At 38.3% G+C, this 22,613-nt stretch overlaps 2 protein-coding genes across 5 annotated transcripts; one reads left to right on the top strand and one right to left on the bottom strand.

Moving 5' to 3' along the window:
* Nucleotides 1–3,134: 3,134 nt before the first annotated feature.
* Nucleotides 3,135–8,091, top strand: LOC119547461 (lysosomal alpha-mannosidase). 2 transcript variants are annotated; one of them, XM_037854342.1, is made up of 10 exons: nucleotides 3,135–3,418; nucleotides 4,073–4,443; nucleotides 4,502–4,707; nucleotides 4,762–4,898; nucleotides 5,280–5,413; nucleotides 5,497–6,137; nucleotides 6,201–6,421; nucleotides 6,480–6,891; nucleotides 6,955–7,397; nucleotides 7,460–8,091. In XM_037854342.1, exons 1-10 carry the CDS (start codon nucleotides 3,308–3,310, stop codon nucleotides 8,024–8,026), a joined length of 3,243 nt encoding a protein of 1,080 aa, XP_037710270.1. In that variant the 5' UTR covers nucleotides 3,135–3,307; the 3' UTR covers nucleotides 8,027–8,091. The 2 variants fall into 2 exon arrangements, with proteins under 2 accessions (XP_037710270.1, XP_037710269.1); XM_037854341.1 differs by lacking the exon at nucleotides 5,280–5,413 and adding an exon at nucleotides 5,002–5,135 and having other exon boundaries at nucleotides 3,136–3,418.
* Nucleotides 8,092–9,262: 1,171 nt separating this feature from the next.
* Nucleotides 9,263–20,839, bottom strand: LOC119547483 (RNA pseudouridylate synthase domain-containing protein 2). 3 transcript variants are annotated; one of them, XM_037854370.1, is made up of 11 exons: nucleotides 18,187–19,730; nucleotides 17,863–18,129; nucleotides 12,380–12,472; nucleotides 12,188–12,275; nucleotides 11,910–12,132; nucleotides 11,166–11,253; nucleotides 10,760–10,980; nucleotides 10,509–10,699; nucleotides 10,216–10,443; nucleotides 9,837–10,153; nucleotides 9,263–9,772 (listed from the first exon to the last, which is right to left on the bottom strand). In XM_037854370.1, the coding sequence occupies exons 1-11, from the start codon at nucleotides 18,571–18,573 to the stop codon at nucleotides 9,698–9,700; spliced, it is 2,178 nt and encodes a 725-aa protein (XP_037710298.1). In that variant the 5' UTR covers nucleotides 18,574–19,730; the 3' UTR covers nucleotides 9,263–9,697. The 3 variants fall into 3 exon arrangements, with proteins under 3 accessions (XP_037710298.1, XP_037710297.1, XP_037710299.1); XM_037854369.1 differs by adding an exon at nucleotides 20,730–20,839 and having other exon boundaries at nucleotides 9,264–9,772; nucleotides 17,863–18,614; XM_037854371.1 differs by lacking the exons at nucleotides 9,263–9,772; nucleotides 9,837–10,153; nucleotides 10,216–10,443; nucleotides 10,509–10,699; nucleotides 11,166–11,253 and having other exon boundaries at nucleotides 10,797–10,980; nucleotides 17,863–19,767.
* Nucleotides 20,840–22,613: the final 1,774 nt, after the last annotated feature.

Here is a 22,613-nt window from a genome sequence, read left to right as displayed (position 1 = left end):
TTTTAAAGAACAAATGATTTTACTGGGTAAAGTTGCCCAGAGTGTTTATAACAAACATTCTCATTTGTTAAGTCTTTTCGGTAATGTGGTGAAAAATGACCTTGATTTAAGCGAAAAGCTCTACTCCTACTATACAAAAAAACATTAGTAATTTTAAATGGCTTCGTCTTTATTATAACATCCGGTAGATATTTGTAATGTGTACACAAATCTGTAAATATTTAAACTTTGCTCCACTTTGAATAAATTTGTTATCACGCCATTTATATCTTTTGTCTTTGGCTTTTAATTATGTTTTAATCGTTCCACTTTTAATTCAATATTTTTTGTTTAGCTTACAAATGATCAGTGGGATCGAGTTGCTAGGAATAGTTGCTAAGTGGAACAAATATATATTTTTATACCCTTGCAGAGGGTATATTGATTTCAGTCAGAAGTTTGCAACGCAGTGAAGGAGACGTTTCCGACCCCATAAAGTATATATATTCTTGATCAGCATGACTAGACGAGTCGATCTAGCCATGTCCGTCTGTCCGTCTGTCCGTCTGTCCGTCTGTCCGTCTGTCCGTCTGTCCGTCCGTTTCTACGCAAACTAGTCTCTCAGTTTTAAAGCTATCGGGCTGAAACTTTCCCAAAAGTCTTATATCTTTTGCAGGTAGTATATAAGTCGGAACCAGCCGGATCGGACAACTATATCTTATAGCTCCCATAGGAATAATCGGACAAAAAAATGAAAAAAAATTATATCTTTGGTGTTTTTTAGCATATAAACTCCTAAGCTTGGAAATAACAATTTTTAAATAATGTTGAATTTTGAATTAAATTTTATCGAAATCGAACGACTATATCATATAGCTGCCATAGGAACAATCGGAAAATTTGTGGAAAAATAATATGAAAAAAATTTTAGCTTCGGTGTTTTTCAACATATAACCTCCAACGCTTGAAAATAACATTTTTTAATTAGTTCTGAATTTCGAATTAAATTTTATCAAAATCGGACGACTATGTCATATAGCTGCCATAGGAACGATCGCAAAATTGGTAGGAAAATAATATGAAACAAATTATAGCTTCGGTGATTTTTAACATATAACCTCCTACGCTTGGAAATAACATTTTTTAATTAGTTCTGAGTTTCGAATTTAATTTTATCAAAATCGGACGACTATATCATATAGCTGCCATAGGAACGATCGGAAAATTGGTAGGAAAATAATATGAAACAAATTATAGCTTCGGTGTTTTTTGACATATTATCTTATACTATTGGGAATATCATTTTTTGTGTTTTTAAATTTAATAATTATAGCTGCAAGGGTATATAAGCTTCGGCTTGCCGAAGCTAACTTCCTTTCTTGTTTTTTAAAAGTTCTATAATTTTCTTTCCACCACTAACTTTTTATGTACAAAACTTTAAGAGGTTTTTTCGGCTTAGGAATTTAAATTTTTATTAAGAAACTTACTAATTTTTGTTTAAAGTCAGCGGAGAGAAATGTCTAAATAAAGCTGGCGGTAGTTGCCAAAATAACAGGGACCGAGATATTTTTATACCCGTTACTCGTAGAGTAAAAGGGTATACTAGATTCGTCGGAAAGTATGTAACAGGCAGAAGGAAGCGTTTCCGACCCCATAAAGTATATATATTCTTGATCGGGATCACTAGCCGAGTCGATCTAGCCATGTCCGTCTGTCCGTCTGTCCGTCTGTCCGTCTGTCTGTCCGTCCGGATGAACGCTGAGATCTTGGAAACTATAAGAGCTAGGCTATTGAGATTAGGCGTGCAGATTCCTGAGCTTCTTACGCAGCGCAAGTTTGTTTCAGCAGAGTGCCACGCCCACTCTAACGCCCACAAACCGCCCAAAACCGAGGCTCCTACAGTTTTCATGCTAGAATAAAAATTTTAATTGAAATGTATTGTTCTCATCAATACCTATCGATTGACCCAAAAAAAACAAACAAAAAGTTTGCCACGCCCACTTTAACGCCCACAAACCGCCCACAAACTTCAAAAAATCGTAAATATGAACGCAGATATCTCGGAAAATATCAAAGATAGAGAAATGGGAATTCTGATTTAGATTCCGTAGGCTTGAGCGCAGCGCAAGTTTGTCACGCGAATATGCCACGCCCACTCTAACGCCCACAAACCGCCCAAGCCTGTGGCGCCCACAATATTCATGCTAGATAAAAAATTTTAACTGAAATGTATTGGTCTTGTCAATACCTATCGATTGATCCAAAAAAAACTTAGCCACGCCCACTCTAACGCCCACAACGCTAAAATCTGTCTACCGCCGGTAGGTGGCGCATTTCAACCTCGCTTTGCTGCATATCTCCATTTTCCTTTGGTCATTTTAGCTGAGTAACGGGTATCTGATAGTCGAGGTACTCGACTATAGCGTTCTTCCTTGTTTTTTTTAAGTTTACTGTGATTTTTAGCCAGTTGTAGGAATTTTAACATGAAAATCACAGATAATGGTTGTTTACGTCCTTTACTGTTCTTTAAGATTCGCTTGGTCTCGGAATTTTCCCAATATAATCAGGGTTATCAATGTTCTATCAATCATCTGTCGTTTTAATCGTTTTTAGATGTTCTTCGATCCCATAAACAGACATCTGAAGATGTGCATACTCAGGACTAACGTAATCTTATAAGGGGGGATTAAATTAGTTAATTTTTAATGACAATCTGTAAGCGAATACTGGGTAACTATAGTCTGAAACAGTTGTACCGAATAATATTATTACCTCCTGTTTTTGAAGTGTACCACTCAGACCCTTTTCGAGTTTTCGATAGTACCGACAATTACTTCACTGCTATCATAATTGGTTTTCAAAAACCAATTAACCATTCCACTAATTTTTAGAGTGGAAACGATTAAATGGATCAAGCTAAAGCCACTTTATTAATCTTCGAAGGAACACTTTCGAGCGCGCATGTACGAATTTTATAAAGCCCTATCAGTATATTCCAAGCACTGTACCCGGCGAATTCATCCATGTGTACATAGTAGTGTTCCCAAGTCCAAGTGTATGTAAGAATACTTGCTCACTTTCTCAGTGTTTGTATGTAGAAAGCAATAAAGAATTATTCTCAAGTAGGTCTCGAGCTGAGTTTGCGGTCTCTGGTTGAGCAGTCCGCTTTCAGAACCCGATGCGATCGGTTGGGACGGTGCCTTTTTGAAGAGTCGAAGTGATTTCCAGAGCCTGTGTGTGTATATGATAAAATACTGGCAAAGTGTACGCTGTGAAAACCAAATAATTGGATGCAAACTCACCAAACGTAAATAATATAAACACTGCAATGTCCGCAAAGACTTCTGTGTGGCTTGCATTCCTTTGCGCCCTTGGCTGCCTAATTCACGATGCCGATTTGCGGAGTGTTCAACAAAAGGCTTCTCAGTGCGGCTATCAGGTAAATTTTCCTTCTAGGAAATACGATCTATTATGGTACAACTTGCAACATGTTGATTGCTATTCGGCCTAACATACACACAAAATTCTTCCAGGCCGAGTTTGAAAAGAGAGAATGATACTGATTACGGTTATATGTATACCTAGAATTGGCATTGCCGGCAATCTTTGCTTTGTATTTTCATTCTCAACAATGTATTTACCATTCATTGGTTTTAGTTTTTAGTACTTTTAATATATATTTATATATAGGCAGCGGCCTGACTATTTTATAAGCAACTTGATAATTATTAAAAAGATATGTGTAATTACCATAATCGAGAGAAGAGAAGGCGATATATAGAGCATGCCAAAGAGAAATGTATTTGTTTATGTATTGTATTATTAGTTCCTAAGATGTCTGACAGACAATATCAGCTAGGTCCTGTGTATTGTATAGATCATTCACTTGCAACATGACATAATTATTTCATTTTCCTAGATGTTTTTCACATCTTGGTATTGTTAAAAGACGTAAGGTAATATAATACATAAATGTTCGAAACTTTTTCCTTAACTTTATCCATAACTGGAAAGTAATTGGAAGTGTAATTTGCAAGTTTCAGACATCTATATAATATGAAAAACACATTTCTAAAATCCCAATTAATTTCAGAGCTGCCATGCTACAAAACCGAATATGCTGAACGTTCATCTTGTGGCTCACACGCATGATGATGTCGGATGGCTAAAAACTGTTGACCAATATTACTATGGCAGCGAGACTAGGATCCAGAAAGCTGGAGTGCAATACATAATCGATTCGGTTGTGGAGGCCTTGCTGAGAGACCCAGAGAAACGATTCATCTATGTCGAATCTGCATTTTTCTTCAAGTGGTGGAAGGAGCAGACTACTAAAGTCCAGGATGCTGTGAAGATGTTGGTGGAGCAGGGTAGACTTGAATTCATTGGCGGCGCTTGGAGCATGAATGACGAGGCAACCACCCACTATCAAAGTGTGATTGATCAATTTTCTTGGGGATTGAGGTGTGTACGTTTCGAAATCCAAAAGACAAACCCTATTAACTGACCAATATAATTGCAGACTTTTGAATGATACCTTTGGAGAGTGTGGACGTCCGCGAGTTGGATGGCAAATCGATCCCTTCGGTCACTCCAGGGAAATGGCCTCCATGTTCGCGCAAATGGGTTTCGATGGAATGTTCTTTGGACGATTGGACTACCAAGATAAGGACGAACGTCTTATGACCAAAAATGCTGAAATGATATGGCACGGATCTGCGAATCTGGGTAAGTAGCACCCTCTCATCTTGAAACTTTTCCATTACTAACCTGAAATTGTAGGAGAGGAATCGGATCTGTTTAGTGGCGCTCTTTATAATAACTACCAGGCACCAGATGGTTTCTGTTTCGATATTTTATGCAGCGATGCCCCTATAATTGATGGCAAACACAGCCCCGATAACAATGTGAAAGAGCGCGTAAGAACTGATACCATATGTAGTGTTTTTAGTGTTATGCTTTTGGCATTGGTTCAACATTTGTTTTGTCTTACTTACTTGTTTGTGTCCCCCACCACATCAGATCGATACGTTTTTGGATTTCGCCAAGACCCAATCCCAATACTACCGCACCAACAATATCATTATCACAATGGGTGGTGATTTCACATACCAGGCTGCCCAGGTGTATTACAAGAACCTTGACAAATTGATACGGTAATAATGTTTTGTCCTCCCTAAGCTAACTGTTAAAGAAAGCCCCTAAATTCAAAATTGTACTGTCCAAAAGCAACAAAAATGTGCCGTCGTTCTAATAAAAATAGGACCTAATTGAATGTCATACCTATGTGTGAATATTAGGTGGATACCTTCTTGGAGTATGTTACGAAAATGTCCACACAGTTCCGCACTCCTAACGTGATCCTTACCATGGGTGAGGACTTCCACTACCAAAACGCCGATATGTGGTACAAGAACCTGGATAAATTGATTAAGTAAGTAGGGGCTTTCCTTAGCAGAGCTTAGCGGAGAGGGGAGGAGTAGCTACTATATAAGACCTATCTTTACCGACTCACAGATATGCCAATGAGCGCCAGGCGAATGGTTCGAATATAAACCTTCTCTACTCGACCCCATCGTGTTATCTGAAATCGCTGCACGATGCTGGTATTACTTGGCCCACCAAGAGCGACGACTTCTTCCCATACGCATCCGATCCCCATGCCTACTGGACCGGGTACTTCACATCGCGTCCGACTTTGAAGCGGTACGAACGGGATGGTAATCATTTCCTGCAAGTTTGCAAGCAGTTGAGTGCTCTGGCCCCCAACAAGTCCGGAGAATTTGGTCCTCACTTGACCTTCATGCGCGAAACCCTTGGAATAATGCAGCACCATGATGCCATAACTGGAACGGAAAAGGAGAAGGTTGCCTTGGACTATGCCAAGCGAATGAGTGTTGCCTTCAGAGCCTGTGGCGCCACCACTCGAAATGTGTTGAATCAATTGACGGTAAAATCGAAGGAGAATGTCAAGGATAAGATGGCCAAATATGTGTTTGACTTCAAAACCTGTCCCTTACTAAACATCACTGCCTGTCCCGTTTCCGAGGTGAACGACAGATTTGCGCTAACCCTTTACAATCCTCTGGGTCACACTGTCAATGAGTATGTGAGGATTCCCGTGCCAGATCCCAGTTACAAGATCATCGATAACAAGGGTAGGTTACAAGGAACCAAACCTTAAGAGATTAGGGATAAAACGATACATTATTTATTTTCAGGCGTGACTTTGGAAACTCAAGCTGTTCCGATCCCCCAAGCACTTATCGACATTAAGCACAGAAATTCTACTGCCAAATATGAACTAGTTTTCCTTGCCACCAACATTCCACCTCTGGGATATCGAACATATTATATTGAAAGACAAGAAAGCACTGAAAGTTCCAAAATGCCAAAGGCTTTGCCGAAGAGAACTTCTAGTGTTTTTCAAATTGGAAACAGTGTAAGTTATCTTTATAGAATAAAATATAACTTATGTTTCATTCATTCACTATCCTTAGCACATTAAACTTGGGTTCGACACCAATGGTTTCCTTTATGACGTAACAGCTGATGGTCTTACCAGATTGGTCAGTCAGGAATTTTTGTTCTACGAAGGTGCAGTCGGAAACAATGCTGAATTCCTCAATCGGTCATCTGGGGCCTACATCTTCCGGCCCAACGAAAACAAGATTCACTTTGCCACCGACCAAGTAGAAATTGAAGTTTACAAGGGCGATTTGGTTCACGAAGTCCATCAGAAGTTCAACGATTGGATTAGCCAGGTGGTGCGTGTCTATAACAAGAACTCCTTTGCGGAGTTTGAGTGGTTGGTTGGACCGATTCCCATCGACGATGGCATTGGCAAGGAAGTCATAACACGCTTTAACTCCGACATTGAGTCAGAGGGCATTTTCCGCACCGATTCAAATGGTAAGAGTTTGGTCTTCTGGAATATCACACTTTGGTAATTAACCTAATTTGATTTTTATGCAGGTCGCGAAATGATTAAGAGGAAACTTAACCACCGTGATACGTGGAGCGTAAGAATCAACGAGGAAGTGGCAGGCAATTATTACCCTATTACGACTAAAATAGATCTGGAGGACGATACTGCCCGCATGGCAATCCTGACGGATAGAGCCCAGGGAGGCAGCTCCTTGAAGGATGGATCCTTGGAACTGATGGTTCACCGTCGTCTATTAAAGGACGATGCCTTTGGAGTGGGCGAGGCTCTTAATGAAACTGAGTTCGGTGATGGACTGATCGCTCGGGGAAAGCACCATCTTTTCTTTGGAAAATCTACTGATCGGGAAGGTGTCTCCCTCAAGGGAATTGAGAGATTAACCCAACTGGAGAAGCTGCTGCCCCCATGGAAGTTCTTCAGCAATATGGAGGCTTATAGTGCGGATGAGTGGCAGACTTCCTTTACTAACTCCGTAAGTCAAAAAAAATACCTAAATAATCATTTTATTCTAATCTAATCAACCCATGATCACAGTTCACTGGGATTTCTTTGGTTCTGCCAAAGCCCGTACATCTTCTTACCTTGGAACCTTGGCATGAGAACCAACTTCTGGTGCGATTCGAGCATATAATGGAGAACGGAGAGGATGCTTCGTACTCACAGCCCGTTCAGTTCAATGTTAAGAACGTCCTAAGTGCCTTCGACATTGAGGGGATTCGTGAAACAACTTTGGATGGTAACGCCTGGTTGGACGAGTCTCGACGACTGCAATTCGTTCCGGATCCCGAGCAAGCCGCATTTAACACTTATGCCACATTCTCGCAACCGGCGAAGTCTGTTCACCTCCTAAGTGCCGAGAAACCTTTGCTGGGTGTTAAGTACGCTGAGGAAGCTTTGCCAGCCGGACAACTGGGGGCCCAGAGTAACCGAATTAAGCGCGAAATGGATTCAGATCAGGTTAATCAGGCTGAGGGACGATCCTCTAAGTCGACGGAGGGTGCCTACAATTCCTTCAAGGCAGATAGCGGCAATCAAGAATACATTATCGAACTGAGCCCCATGGAGATCCGTACATTTATTGTATACTTAGCAGTAGCCTAAGTTCCAATAAGAAGAACACCTTAGCAACAAAAAATGTGTTTAATAAAATTAAATGTGTAATGTAATACTGTTTGTTTTTAAAGGATCACCTATTGTAGGCTCTACCTTCCTTTAGTAAGTAGGCATAAAATAATGTAAGGTATTGTGCCCCTTCTAAAGCTTCCTTTAAAATTTTCTAGATGGTTTCAAGTAAGTGAAATAAGTCTGGATATAAATTCTTGAAGTGATCCCCACCCTTTTACCCCCTTTTTTCTTTAGGTTGCCATAACTTTTTGATATAAATCCAGTCAGTCGCAATTTAAGCAAGTGTCATACGACCATTATGCTTTTGTATTAGACTGCCAAGCAACGTAATTTTAAAGGGAAAAACATCTATTGTCTTTCGGGGATGAGACGGCCTCTACGCACTTGATTTATTTGCTTGAGTTTTCTTAAGTCTGTAGGATGAAATTGCGGTCAGAAAATATTTTGTGAGTTTATCGTCCATACTTCTAAAAGAACAACCCCAGGAATGAAGTACATGCATGTATGTTACATTTTGTATTATACTGCAGAGGGTAAATGAGACCAACTAATTTCGAGGGGGTCACCCATAGTCAGCTTTAACTCTTCACTTCAATTACAATGCAGATGTTTAAATATTTTTCGTGCATTCATATTTAATTAATGAGTTTGCTGGCCTAGCCAAATTTTGTAGAAGGGTCTCATACTTACTTTGTTAAATATAAATGTGCGTTGAAGGAGATGCAGTCATGGCAAAATAAATGTTTAATAACTTCCCTCGAATCTTAGGCCCCTGCAGTAATACTTTTCATTCCTACCACTTTGCACATTCGCAGAAGTACTACTTTTCCCTATACCCACTGTGCAAGGGGTAACAAAAGTCCATTAAGTACATACAAGGGTAAAAATGCCTGTATGTTTACCCTCTTTAATAAAAAATTCAACTATTAGTTTTGAAGGAGAAAGAAGTAGTAGAATGCGAAAGTGTATTTTAATGAAAAAAGTTGCGAACTTGCAGAGCGAAGGGGTAAGTAGTTTTGTTTCATTTGCTTTTATTCTAGCCTTATGTATTATTCGTGGTCCTTTCAGGGGCTTTCCCTACTCATATACTCACCATGAAGCAAACAAACTTACAGAGAATGAAACATCCTTCATGATCCAAAATATTATGTATTTCAAAACAAATAAATCAATATTATATTATTTTCTAAGAAACATTTGTAAAATTTTATTTATATTCACTTTTCAGTATATGATCTTGCTTTACACTCATACAAACTAATTTCTATAAAGTTTTCTATTCCGATTATAATATATATATTGCCTTTCACATATCATTAATTCAGATAAGTGCATGTCTTGTATACATATAAATATACCTATTAATTTGTAATAAAAGCTTCGAATTTATTTGCACGTCTTTTCAGCTCAAGCATTAGCCTATTTGTGTTTGATTGTGAATTTTATAGGATTCTAGAATGCGTATGTAATTTTACAATCGATTAAAACGCATTGTCTACGCCTTTGTGTACATAAATATTATTGTATAACGCATTAACAGAAGCGTACGCATGCTATCCAATCTTAAAGGCACATGTTTTATTTATGATATATGTAACTTTGTTGATTTTGGTCTGTTTGGTTTCTAATATACGTAGTATTGTGTACTCATACAGAGTCTAAGTGGTCCCAATCGTTGCGGGCCCAATTGGGTAACTCCGTTTCATACTCCCATCCAGGGCCCTAAAAGGCATATAATATCCAGTTATTGACATCTCTACTGAACAATTAATATGGGAATACAAACCTTGTACTTCCAAGCGTGCAGATACATTATAAGGTCCTTTGATTTTGGATCACGATAGTGCACTTTGCACTCGTAGCAGTGCTCATCTACTGAAACCTTGTTCACGTTACATCCACCTCCACCCAATGGAACCTCCATTGTATCCAGCAGAGCTGGGGAAATTTCCGTGGAAGACTTCTGTACAGTAACTGGATACTCCTTGGCTATACTTGTACGTTCTATATTTTTACCGCTACTTTCTGGTTGCTGGGCTTCAGTGCATGGAGGTGTTGTTTCCCGTGAATTTACGCCCCCATCATCGTCGCTGTGATGAACGACTGGAAAATGACACATGATAATATATTAACAAATTGAAATCGGAAGTTGTAGGTGTACCCACCGGAAGTGTGCTCACTGCTGAGACTTTCCCGATCTGCCTCGTCCTTGGTGGTCTTAAACATAGATATGTCCGAATCACAATCAATTCCCAGCCAGTTCTCAGCATTGTGTATATTTATGAGATCACGTATAAGCTCATCGTCTGTCTTTCCACCAATATCACCGGATCGTCCCTTTAGCGGACCGAAGACTTCGTGATTGTAGAGTGGATCATTGAGAATGGGATAACCTTTAGAGTAGAGTATTTTGCTTAAGTATCGGGTTTAAGGAACAGACATTTCAAGACCCTCTTACCTAGGTATTGCAAATGCACCCTTATCTGATGCATTCTTCCAGTAAGTGGTTTGCAAAGTACCACACTAGTTGTGCCATTTTGGGACAGCTTTTGGAACGTCGTCGTACAATCTTTACCCTTTGGAGATACTTTGCACACGCCAATCTTGTAGCTAACCACTTCAATGGGTTCCTTACACTCCACTATACCCCTGTAAATGAAAAAAATTTGATTAATATGTTTTCAAAGGTTATTCATATATTTAACTTACTCTGGAAATACGCCCTCAACCCTGCATATATATTCCTTTTCAACCTGTCTGTTTCGAATCTGCTGCTCCATTTGGCGCGCCTTCTTTGGACTACGTCCAAATAACAAAAGCCCGGAAGTCAATCGATCAAGTCGGTGAATTGTGCGAAGGTTCTTGAGGTTAAACTCCTTAGCAAGTATGAAGACTACAGTGTTGTGCCTATACCGTCCACATGGGTGTACCTGTAAAATAGCAGCACAGGAAACTCTTAGGGAACTCTAGTAATCGATAAATATTAAAATCGACGAATACAGATGTTCAGGAAGTAGGTTTTTGACAGTGATAACATTAAAATACAGACTTAAGTGGAAGTATTTAACTAATTCTGTATTATATGTGTAAAATGGCGGTCGTTTAAGCCACTTACAGGTATCGATGCTGGCTTATTTACAACTACAATGTCCTCATCCATATGCACAATTTTAATTGGTTGACAAGTCACTGGAACTTCGTGTCTGTAAAGATAGCCATGAAACGGGTTAGTTCGATATATCATCTCCGTCGGTTGTTTTATTAGAGATCGGAAAGATAACTATAGTTTTCTATAGTCTACTTTAATGAGACCTTTACACTTTTCATGGCCTATTAAAGAAAGATTTGATGGGATAAATTTTAAAGAGGGTACATCTTTCGGCGTGTGTCATTTTATGATATTGTAAAAAGTTTATGAACATTTTGATTGCCATTTTGTAATAGTACGGGTATATGAAAGATATTAGAAAGTCATTCATTGTGTTAATTTATATGGGTTCATTATGATTTGGCGAGTATGCATAGTGTTCTATGCATTGTATTCTTATTTATTTTCAGTGCCTATCTTGAAAATTATAAAATCAATAAAAACGATGATTCTGGGGCGTAAGGAAGCACTTATTATCTATAGATTGTCGTTTGATAAATAATGGTATTGGGACAATACAATTTAAAATCTTTTGGCAACAAGGCCATATTTTATTTTTGAGATGCACTTGCATGCTGCGAGCGCTAGTTTGCTTTATTAGGTGGAAACACATTGAAAATAAGCAAAGTATGAAGAATTACACGGAACACAATTGCAATGACTTGAATCTGTTTACTGGCAATTAGTGTGCCCTGTAAAATTTTAGATTACCTGTGAACAATATTGGCGAGCAGATCGTTATGTTTCAACCGGTAGTCAATGGGTACCTTCTCGAAGTTGACAGTCAGAGTGCCCGTTTGAATGCATCGCTCGTATTCCTCGGCAGGATGTGCTCGGAACTCCCGAGAGAATATATCCAAAATCTTTTCGCCCACCCAGCGGCCTTTCGTGAAGGTTGTGAATGTAAAGTAGTATGGGTATACCTTGCGAAGACCTATTTATAAACGCATTCTTTATAACATTTCTACTCGGGAAACCAAAGTGCTCACCGTTTTCCATGTAGTAGGAAGTTTCTTGATATCTTTCATCCGTAAATCCCGGTCTCTTAGCCTTCAACGCTTTTGTCTCCAGCTTGGCCTTAAAGGAAATGGCATTGATTTGTATTAGGTTATAATATTATGAGAAATGGATATGAGAGATATATTTTCCATATAATTGTATTAAAAATTGCTTTCACTTACTTTTTTCAATTCTTTTATTTGATCATTATCGTCTGTTTTCCGCTTTTCTGGTATCTTAATTTTAAGACTTTCGGTGTCCCTTGGAGAGGTTGTCTGTAAAATAAACAAAAAGCAGAAGATTTAAAGATTAGTAGAGATTAACGAATGCATGTAAAAGAAAATGTAACATAGATGTTCTAAACAAGCTGCACAAATAAAGTAGAAAGAAATATTAACTTGGCCTTAGCTCTTAATTTGATCAACCGCAGTTTTAGTCGAATCTATTTTAGCCTTCTCCTCCTTAAAGATATTATTGTTTGTTCTTCCCCATTAATCTCTGGGTCAAAGTGTGATGTTCTGGGTGGGCATGTCAGCAATACTTGGGTTACATTATGTTTTATATTACGTAATTTCAGACAGATACCTAAATATTGTTCTCACAACACATATATTTATAAACAATTTGGGATATGTACTTGGCTTCGACGCTTATATGTCTGGTGCCTTCACAGAGCTACTATTGGCTGACGGTTGTCTTTTATGCGCGGTACTTGGAGGTAAAAGAGTATATTGAACAGGTTTAGATGGATGTAACAGAATTAAGGGAGCATAGTTGACCTTTTATATATATGTTGTACATTATGAGGTCTACAATTGGATATGACGAATATAACAAAGTGAAGGCATTTGAGACCTTGAGTGGTATGTTATGGTATTTCATACATTTTATATTCTCTTGAGATAAACTACTTGATCTATTTATAACAGCAATCAATCTACATTTCGAAGAGATGTTTTTTTTCTTTCGCTTTTTTGAGAAAACAATTTAAAACAAACGCCCCCACAAAAAGGGGAATCAATCTTAAGTACCCGGTATCGGCTAGTCGTATTACTCCATTATGGCGTTCCTCTGCTCGTTGCTTTCCTTGGCAGTGCGCCCAACGGGCGATGGAACATGTTGCATGCCCAAAAGTCGCGCGGGAGAGCTACGGGAGATACCTCGAGATGAAGATGAGATGCCGTCCGGCACAGCTTCGAGTCTCAGCGAAATCCCCCAAGTTACAATGGGTCTAAAACGCGTGGATACACATATGCATGACCATGTACATATTTGAAAAAGAGTCTCAACCTAGAACAATGCACAGAAGATACACTCGAAATATATGAATACGTTTTAAATTTAGATCGTTATGAACAGCAGAATATATACTAGCGATGCTGTACTAGCACAAAATACACCTCAACCATCGTGAAAGCTAACTGCAAGTATTTTTGGCTATGTTTATGATACCTAATATACTATGATTCCTGCCGAAAGTTTATTTTTTCAAAATCATAACATGTCAAAAAGATGATTTGTTTTAGCTTGGATTACAAAGGGATTAGGTTTTTAGTAATAACGTGAAGAATTCAATGTACAAGATCACAACGGAAGTAAACTGAATATCCTAGGAAATTAAACGATCAATTTACAGTTTCCAAAACCAATTTAGTTGGTTACGTATTAGATGAATTTATACGTCATATCTTTGCAGCTCATCTCGTATTTCGGTTAAAATGCGATTCAGATCCTACAAATCCGGTCTCTACGTTCATCTCGCGCCACTTTATGTAATTACCACTTTTGATTCAACGGATGAAGGAGATCAACTTAAGATTAGACTAGCAGATAATTGTTTGTTTTGTTTAACTTTGCAGTAAACACCTGCTAGCAACGTGTTTGAGTTTATACAAGGCAACTAAAGTGATATACAAACACGCCAGCAGTAAATATTTGTTAGGACTACATTAGTGTATGTCCTCCACTAAAAATAAATCAGCTTTGATTGACAGAAATTTTAGAACACATCAACTAACAAAAGATAATGCCATTTCGGTGTTTTCTTTCTTGGCACATATGAAATATATTGAAATATTCCCCCTTTATGTTTTCTTATGAAATGAGAAATCCGGCTATGGTCTCCCGAAATTCTGGACCCAAAATTAGTTCCGTCGGATTTAATCGGGCAAAAAATTCGTTTGTATTGCCCAATTACCGGTGATGATTTCCATTGAACACAAATGAATGAAGACCTCCTACACGCTTTTTACGTCCACTCATCCATGAGAGCTGAGTATAAACGAAGATGATCAATTAATTGAATCATTCAACAGCGGAGACCTGTTGCCAGCGATCTTGGCGTACGGCGGCCCCCATCCCACATGGCATTCTCACAGCGACACGATCATCGTTAATGTATTTAAGATTCTATAAATATATAGGTAGACATCTGCATATATTCATAAGCACATATCTATATGTGCATAATGCAAATTCAATTATACTTGCACGCGTGGAGCTCGGAGTATATTGGTTCTACCCGAAACAATCATGAAAATCTCTTTTTCAAAATTACTATATCTCTAAGGAAACCTGTTTGAACATTTTTGATCAAAGCCCAGAATCCGGTTCATGTTGGTTGCACTTCCAAGGTGACTCCGAGGTATTTTCCTGTCGAGAAATTTATGCGAAATATCTTTTCTTTTTTTCTTTTTGATATAATTTCGATGCGAATGCCGGCTGATGCCGGCTGCGTGGTGCTAGAAAATTGTGTCTCATTCTAGCACCCGGAATATATTTATGAGTCCGCCCACCCCAAGGCTGTTCATGGAGCAGAAGAGGAAGAGGCGGCCGGGGCGAAGTACAAATAGCGGTCGGCACGCTTTTATCGCCTGCACACCAATATGTTGCGCAAGGTGCGAGGAGACCGGCGGATGTCAGCCCCCGTCTGGAAAACGAAAACTAAAATCGAAAACTACACGTGACCACTACCCACGGCTCTATTAATTATCAGTTTTCAAGAGCACTCATTCTGGAATGTTTGTTTCGCCCCGTTGTTATCGCGAATCCTTATTTATAATCAATTTTGAACACCGCTCATTAAGGTGCTTACGTACTAGATATGTATTTTTATTTACACTGTATGCTAAAAATTTGTTAAACAGCTAAAAGCTTTTATAATTCAAAACTACGTCATATATATGTACTATGCTCGCGAGGTACCAAGATCTTCAGAGGGAAAATTGAACACAATTCATTTTTAATGAATAAAAACTTTAAAATTCTTTAGGTTTCTAGGGAATAATATATGTAGCTGCAAAAATAAATTAAAAATAATTGAAAGTTTGTTTTAAATATGTTGGATACAATGGATTTCCAAAGAAGTTAACTGTCCATTCGGCACCCATTATATAAGTAAATCAACTTGTGTCTTTTCCGGATCGACTTGACATCCATTCTTAAACATTCGAAGAATTGTGGCAGTGTACTTGTGCTTGCAATTAAAAAATCTAAACGATTTATATCAAGTCTAACTGTTCAGACCTAAGCCAGTTTTTGATTGGGTAAACTAGATTGAAGTAAGTTCATTCCAAATACGGCATGTGGTTGACGAATGCATCTAACTGTGTGTAGGATTTTAGAAGAGCTGGTTGCACGAATGGTCCAGTGACATTCTCTTCAAGTTGTCTAATAACGGAGCTTCTTGCCTTCCTAGCCATAAATGATACGATTTTCCTGTTCTTAGCGAATGTGAAAAGTTTTTCACAAAACCAAGATCACATAGAAATTCTATACATCTTACATCCGCATCAGGTGCAGGCGAATACACTTTTAAAGGGGGTTTTAGCTATGTGGTTATTAATAGCATCAAATTTTAAGATCATAATAACTTTAATCTGTAGGTAGATGGGTGGATAACGCAAACACCTTTATGAAAAATTAATGAGTGTACAGTTTGTTTATATCATAAGAATAAAGTACTTTGTGTGGAATGAATTCCATTATTAATTTGAAGAATCTTAACCCCTTGGACCCCCTGAAAACTTCTCCTACTCGCTGCCTATTTACAAACGTGAGTTGTTATGTGCCTTCAGATGCAACTTACTTGATTTTCATGGTCATACGCTTGCAAGTGTAAAGCTATAGACATCGCGCTGTGTAAATTACCTGTGTGCATTAAACAATGGAAAACATCTCGGAGCGGCTACTAGTATGTTTGGAGTAAGGCTATAACTGAGACCTTGACCAACTCAGTCAGCCGGCTGCCCGCTCACCATTTGGCTTATGAAATCATCGGGTTTCAAAAGATAGCCACTGAGGCACTGCAAACAGCGGCTAAGTAGTGTATTATAAGGCGTCTTTAGCGATGCGGAAAATCTAAGAGCCAAAGCCTCATGTTCACGTCGAAAACGTAACTAGACGTAAGACAAACACCGATTGAGAAGATTTCATTGTAAAGTAATGCAGACCGTTAGAGTCCGTGTTGGGCAAACACTCGACAAGAAACTTTCAAATGTGAAATAATCTGTTATTAATTTTGACATCGCCGTTGGTATAAATTGAGTAACACCTTGTTATGGAGTAACATCAACAGCTGAAGACCAATTAGTGGTTAGGTTTTTATTTGTTCACTTGCGGATTACATTTTAATAGCGTGTTATAGAAAGGAAATCGAATGTACTTTGAGCTTTAATTGCTAAATGGTAAATAATTATCTTGGTAATTTAGATCAATGACTGCATGGTCACAAGCTAAGATAGAAATTTATTAAGTTTATAGTGTATTATCCGAATGATGAAAATTCATTTTGACATAGTAAACTTTTCATTAGGACATTTCGAATCGATTTCCAAACATGTATTATCTGTGTATTAACAAGAAACCGCTCTCTATCAAATTTGAGTTTAACGATACGGTTTTCTATCTTTAAAAAAATTAGAGATATTAAAAAGGAATCACCAAGTTTAGCAAAGATATCGAAAAACAAGATATAAAGCAAGTGAGTGCGAGGGAGATAGAGATATACAAGTAGCAAAGCTTCAGATCCCAAGAATGCAAAATTTATTTGCTTATAACGTTTTAATGAATGGTTCGAATTGAACAATTTTTGGCATGTAGATGGACATTAATAATCAGAACAAAATCTCATTTAAAATTTTCAAAAATATTAAGAAATTTGACTGCTAGACGGGTTTTAGCTTTATAGGCGTTAAAGTGGGCGTGGCAAAACAAACTTCCGCTGCGAAAGACGCTCAAGAATCTACATACCAAGTCCGAACTTTCTAGCTTTTATAGTTTCCGAGATCTAAGCGTTCATACGGACGGACAGACGACGGCCCTATGTACTTTATAGGGTCGGAAACGCTTCCTAATATTTGCTACATACTTTTCGACGAATCTAGTATACCCTTTTACTCTACGAGTAACGGGTATAAAAGTGGAGTTTTCAAATATCTCTGTCACTACTTTTGAATAAATCGCGTAGTTAAAGTCCCTCAATTGAATTATATTCATTTTCTTTTAATAAGATGCCAAACATAGAGGAAATGTGTGTGAATTTTTTCAAAACCATTGTTTTTTAAGTAAATCTCCCAGTGTACCCAAAGACGTAACTTAAGTGCTGGCCCTGGTTCGAGTGCGAATAGTGCCTATCATTACAAGTACTAAGTAAACTGTAGCTCACCTTTTTATTAATCGGCACCTCGGCACTTGGCAAGACCTGGATGGCTGGGAGCGAGGACGCTGGGCTCCGCAGCAGGTTGAGATTGATGGACGACAGGTGATTCAGTTCCTGGTGGGGCAGGCAGTTGAGTGGCTGGACCATGGAGCAGGCGGAAGGATTGGGCCGCGGGGCCATCTGCACGGGCATCTGGACCGGCAGCTGGGCAGGTGTCTGCTGGGCGGCCAGGTGGCCACCAGGTGCTCCTCCGGTGGCCGCCATTAGGGACTGCTGGGCAGCCGGTGTCAGCGGAACTCCTCCATAGGCCGCATGACCTCCGCCGGCTGCCTGGGCATAGTAGGCTCCGAGTGGCAGGGAAGAGAACATGGCGGAGTGCATCAAGTGGGATTGATTGGCCAGTGCATTCTGGTTCAGTTGTCCGGCATTCAGGAGCTGGGGAGCCAAGTGATTGTACGGCGATCCCATGTGGAAGTGAGCTCCAGGAGCGGCACTCGGGTGCAGAGCGGGCTGCTGGTAGTTGGCCGGAGGAGCTGCCGCCGTGTTGGGCGACAGTTGCTGCTGCATCTGCGGCTGGGCAGCGAAGATCCCGCCCACCGAGGGGGCCCCCATCTTGTCCAGAAACGGCGACTGCATCTGCATCATCTTCTGCTGGTGCTGCTGGGCGGCCAGAGACCAGGGCAAGTACCAGGCACACGGAGCCGGGGAGTTCTGCATTGTTCTGGCGCTCCTTTAGCTATTCACTTTGCAAGGCGAGACTGCAGATTGGATTGGTTTTTTCGAAAATTAAATTAATATCGATTGGGTAACGGCCAGGAAAACTACGCGGAAACACAGATCCATTCCCGAGTTATACGATCAGTTGTTTACTTTCATTGCGCAGTATATATTCGAGTCCATACTATTGCATTAAAGCTTTTAAAGTCAATTACAAATCGATGTGTTCGTGTTTACAAATTGTCTTGGCTATAGATGCTGTTTCGACTGTTTTATTTGAAAATTCAACCCAATTTTAGGGTTGTATAATGCGAATTAAAAATCTAAACAAAACGATTATTTATTTTTTTTAGTGCTTATGAACACCTCTACACCTGTATGTATAAAAGCTGGCTATTGGCTTTGGCCTATGCGTTAATTTGTGGTTCCTATTAGCAGATTGCCGTTAAAAAATTCCCCATCGCACACAAAAAAGTCGGAACAATATGTTGATTAGTTTTGCACTGCATTAACTTTGTCTATAAGGCGATCATGTGCTTGGTAGTACATCTCAAAAATGTAATATTTTTATAGCCTAGAAGGGGTAAATGGTTGAGCACAAAGAGTTTTTTATAGAGAACACTCAAAAGACTCCATGATTTTCATTCCAAATGGAAAAACGAACGATTACTGGAACTTGGAAAATACATTTAGAATACATGCTGGGGCCATCTGCTCGTTTCGACTCTAATTGCACGAGACAACGTCTAATATATCCTCTAAAATACGTATAAACCTATATTCAGACGTGTACATGCGTCCGTCATAGTTTTGCCAAGAAGAAATGCGTATGCGTGCTTATATATCGGGGTGGATGAATGTGTAATGGAATAATACGTATACGACACAACGCATTAGGATATCGGCTCACGATATAATGTTCAGAAAGCATCAACGCCAGGTATATACAGACGAGGCCAATGTGCCTCACCACCTACTGAGACAAATGGCACAAATGCGCACGTGTAAACATTTTTATTTACGCTAGGAGCTTGTGCTAAATTAAGTTTTGTGTATTACTGGGTCTGCTCGGTTTCGACAAGATACCAGAAAAATTATTCAAAAATTTTCAGTTCCTTAATACGCAAGAATGTACATAAACACACAGACATAGCCACACTCATTTTTGTCATCACTCTTCTTTTGTCTTAGTTCCATTTTATCAACCACAATTGTGTATCTTCCGAGTGGTTTTAGTACATTTTTCAAACAAAATTCTTGCATAACTATATTATGTAGACAATGGGAAGAAAGAATTTTTAAAATAAAATGAATTTATATACCCGCGTCTGAACGTTCATGTGTAAGTCCCCAGATCGCAAAATCAGCAGGATGACAATAGATCATGGGCTTAAAGCAAGAACAACATTTTAGTGAGCGCTACCTTCTATATTTATAAGCAAATATATATGCCAAAATTTTCGCTAGCAGAAGGTGCCGGGCCAAAGTAAATTCAATTCTGAACTGTTAGTAAAAATATTAAAAACGGATCAAAGAATTTCATGGCCCACAACACAACATTTTCAATGGACCGTTTTGTGCGTCGATGGAGAAGATTATAAGTTATGGTATTTCTGTGAACAGGGGTATAATAAGATGTCTATGAAGCGATCACTGATACTGTGGGGGCAATTATTTAAAAGTGCCTAAAACATTCCATTTTAATTTCTACGATTCCCAAGTGCCCATAAAATAGTCTTTTGATGATAATCGTGTTATAAAATGTCATAATATTGAAACGAGGCGGTTATGGCCAATTATCATTTCGATTATGTGAATGTTTGGTCTGTCCATCTTAGCTATAAACTTTCGGCACTTTTGATCATTCGCAACATAGAGGTAATATGTTCTTCTTGAGAAAGAATATGTTTCAATTTTTTAGTTTACTTTTTGTGATAGTAAGCATAACACACTTATTCAGTTTCAAAAAATATTAAACCCGTCACTTTCACATTGAATTGTTTTTTGTAATGTTTTCAATTCATCCATAAAGTTTGCCAACTTAATGATGGCAATTTGAATGTTCTTTGATGTAAAATCACAAATTAAAGGCCTTTTAAGTTGGGGGAATCACACGCGAATGTATTTTCAAATGTCTGCGGTGCACGTTTTAATACCTGTCCGACGATGGCATTCACGCGGCAGCATCTACCAAATCCAAAACACCGAATGAAAACTTGGCCGCAACGAAAACAAACTTAAGTTGCCGTTCGCAGCCGTGGTGAATTTCTCGAGTGCACAGTGGGCCTGTGAGCATTTTACGTGTTCTAATTTTATTCTGTTAAAATGTTCTACATGACAATACGAAAACGGTATATGATGTTTATTGTAATGTACTATGATTTACAGTGTTGATTTTATTATGTATTTTACTAAGATGGTAAAAGTGTTTAAAGTTATCAGGACTTTAAAAACATCAAAAATTTACGTTATTTGTTAAGAATTTTCTATATTCTTTAAATGCCCAATAAGAAGACTATTCGCTGCAAAATCTGAAAGGATTCAACCAGTGGATTACGACCCCAAACTTAGAAAATGTCTTCTCCTAATTCTTTAGGGCTTTTTGTCACTTTTTCACGAAAATATAAAGCTACTGCAGATGACGAAAAGTAACAAAATTGTACTTAGTAAGAAGAAGACGTCCCAAAAAAAACTATGATTGTTCATTGTTAAAATCAAAGGTTCAAAGTACCACTTCAGTAATATTCTGGTTCTGGACTTCGAATAGTTTAGCTGTTATTAAGCGGTATAAAGTCCATAAAAGCCAAAGATTTTGTACTTCAATCCCGATTTTTTAAAACTGTGACGTGACGGAAAGTTTCAAAGTATTTGGACGTAATCTATAGGTAAAATGCTTTCATATGATTTAATTTGTTTTTAAATTAAGTTAAGTTTACTTTTATCCTGAAGGATGTTTTTGTCCATAAAACAAACTTTTTCGCCCACCGTTGTGTGGTGTAATTGGTGGCGGTTCAAATTTTCGAACTGTGTTTGTTGCAGCGTCGATTTAGTTTTGACACGATATAAATTATATCCCTTTATGTAAATAAATATGTAACTATACATTACAATCGTAATTTTGTGTTTTTTAAATCTGAAAATTACACTAAATGACAAACTGTTCAATAAGTTATTAACATTAAAAAAAATGCTTTTAGCTAACATAACGTGTCATTTCATTAAGATGTGTAAATAATATATATTTCCTACCATAAACACGTCGTAACTTACTGATTTGTTTTCATTTTATTCATTTTTCTAAGCCTTTAGACTTTGAAAATTCACCTTTCGGATACAACATGGTTGCGGGAGTGGTTGCATTGCACTTGGAACTTTAACGTGCAACAAATATTTCCTTGTTGCCAACATATTTGAATATGACTTGATTAGCATTTGAGCAAACATGGAATTCTTATGATTTATATAAAATTTATATTATATATACAGAAGCTAAAGTTTCTCTCGCGTACATACATCATATTTAAGTACTTTAAAATCGAGGTCGGAGTTAAGTGCGGATAGAATTTCTTCGAAAGGAACTAATTCTCTAATGGTCATTCGAATTTTGCGGGTTTGCTTAAGTCGCGCTTGAAATGTTATATCAATTTGCTGATGTGCATGCAAAACTACAGGGACCATTTGACACACTTTCTGCGAACAAATGGAGAATGTCCACTCGCACACCCCACTCATATAAATTCGACTTTATTACTGGAATGCTTCAAGCGTTTTCATATTTTAAATCAAGCTACAAGGGTTTCTACCACAACCTTCTAATATTTGTTGCACTAAATCAACGTACAGAACCATTCATAAAGAAATACAAACATGCCAACATGTAGGTATGGAAAACAATAAGACGCCTTTTCTGATTGACACAGATAAAATGAATAAAATCACATTGACGCTGGTGACATGGATACAGGGTTTCAATGTGAAAGAACAAGTTGAAAGATATGATTCATCAAGAAGGAAAATTAATAATAAGAGGTTTATATTGA

The sequence above is a fragment of the Drosophila subpulchrella genome, chromosome 2L, assembly GCF_014743375.2.
Source record: "Drosophila subpulchrella strain 33 F10 #4 breed RU33 chromosome 2L, RU_Dsub_v1.1 Primary Assembly, whole genome shotgun sequence".
Taxonomy (NCBI): Eukaryota; Metazoa; Arthropoda; class Insecta; order Diptera; family Drosophilidae; genus Drosophila; species Drosophila subpulchrella.
The sequence above is the reverse complement of the archived record's forward strand: the minus strand, read 5'-3'. Positions and strand labels throughout refer to the sequence as shown.

Coding starts and splice junctions, on each gene's coding strand:
- LOC119547461 (XM_037854342.1), top strand. CDS start 3,308: ATGTCCGCAAAGACTTCTGTGTGGCTTGCATTCCTTTGCGCCCTTGGC. Junction 6,422..6,479: donor TTTTTCAAATTGGAAACAGT/GTAAGTTATCTT, acceptor CACTATCCTTAG/CACATTAAACTTGGGTTCGA. Junction 6,892..6,954: donor TTTCCGCACCGATTCAAATG/GTAAGAGTTTGG, acceptor ATTTTTATGCAG/GTCGCGAAATGATTAAGAGG.
- LOC119547483 (XM_037854369.1), bottom strand. CDS start 18,573: ATGCAGAACTCCCCGGCTCCGTGTGCCTGGTACTTGCCCTGGTCTCTG. Junction 12,473..17,862: donor AGGTGCCGATTAATAAAAAG/GTGAGCTACAGT, acceptor TTTATTTTACAG/ACAACCTCTCCAAGGGACAC. Junction 9,773..9,836: donor TGCACGCTTGGAAGTACAAG/GTTTGTATTCCC, acceptor TATGCCTTTTAG/GGCCCTGGATGGGAGTATGA.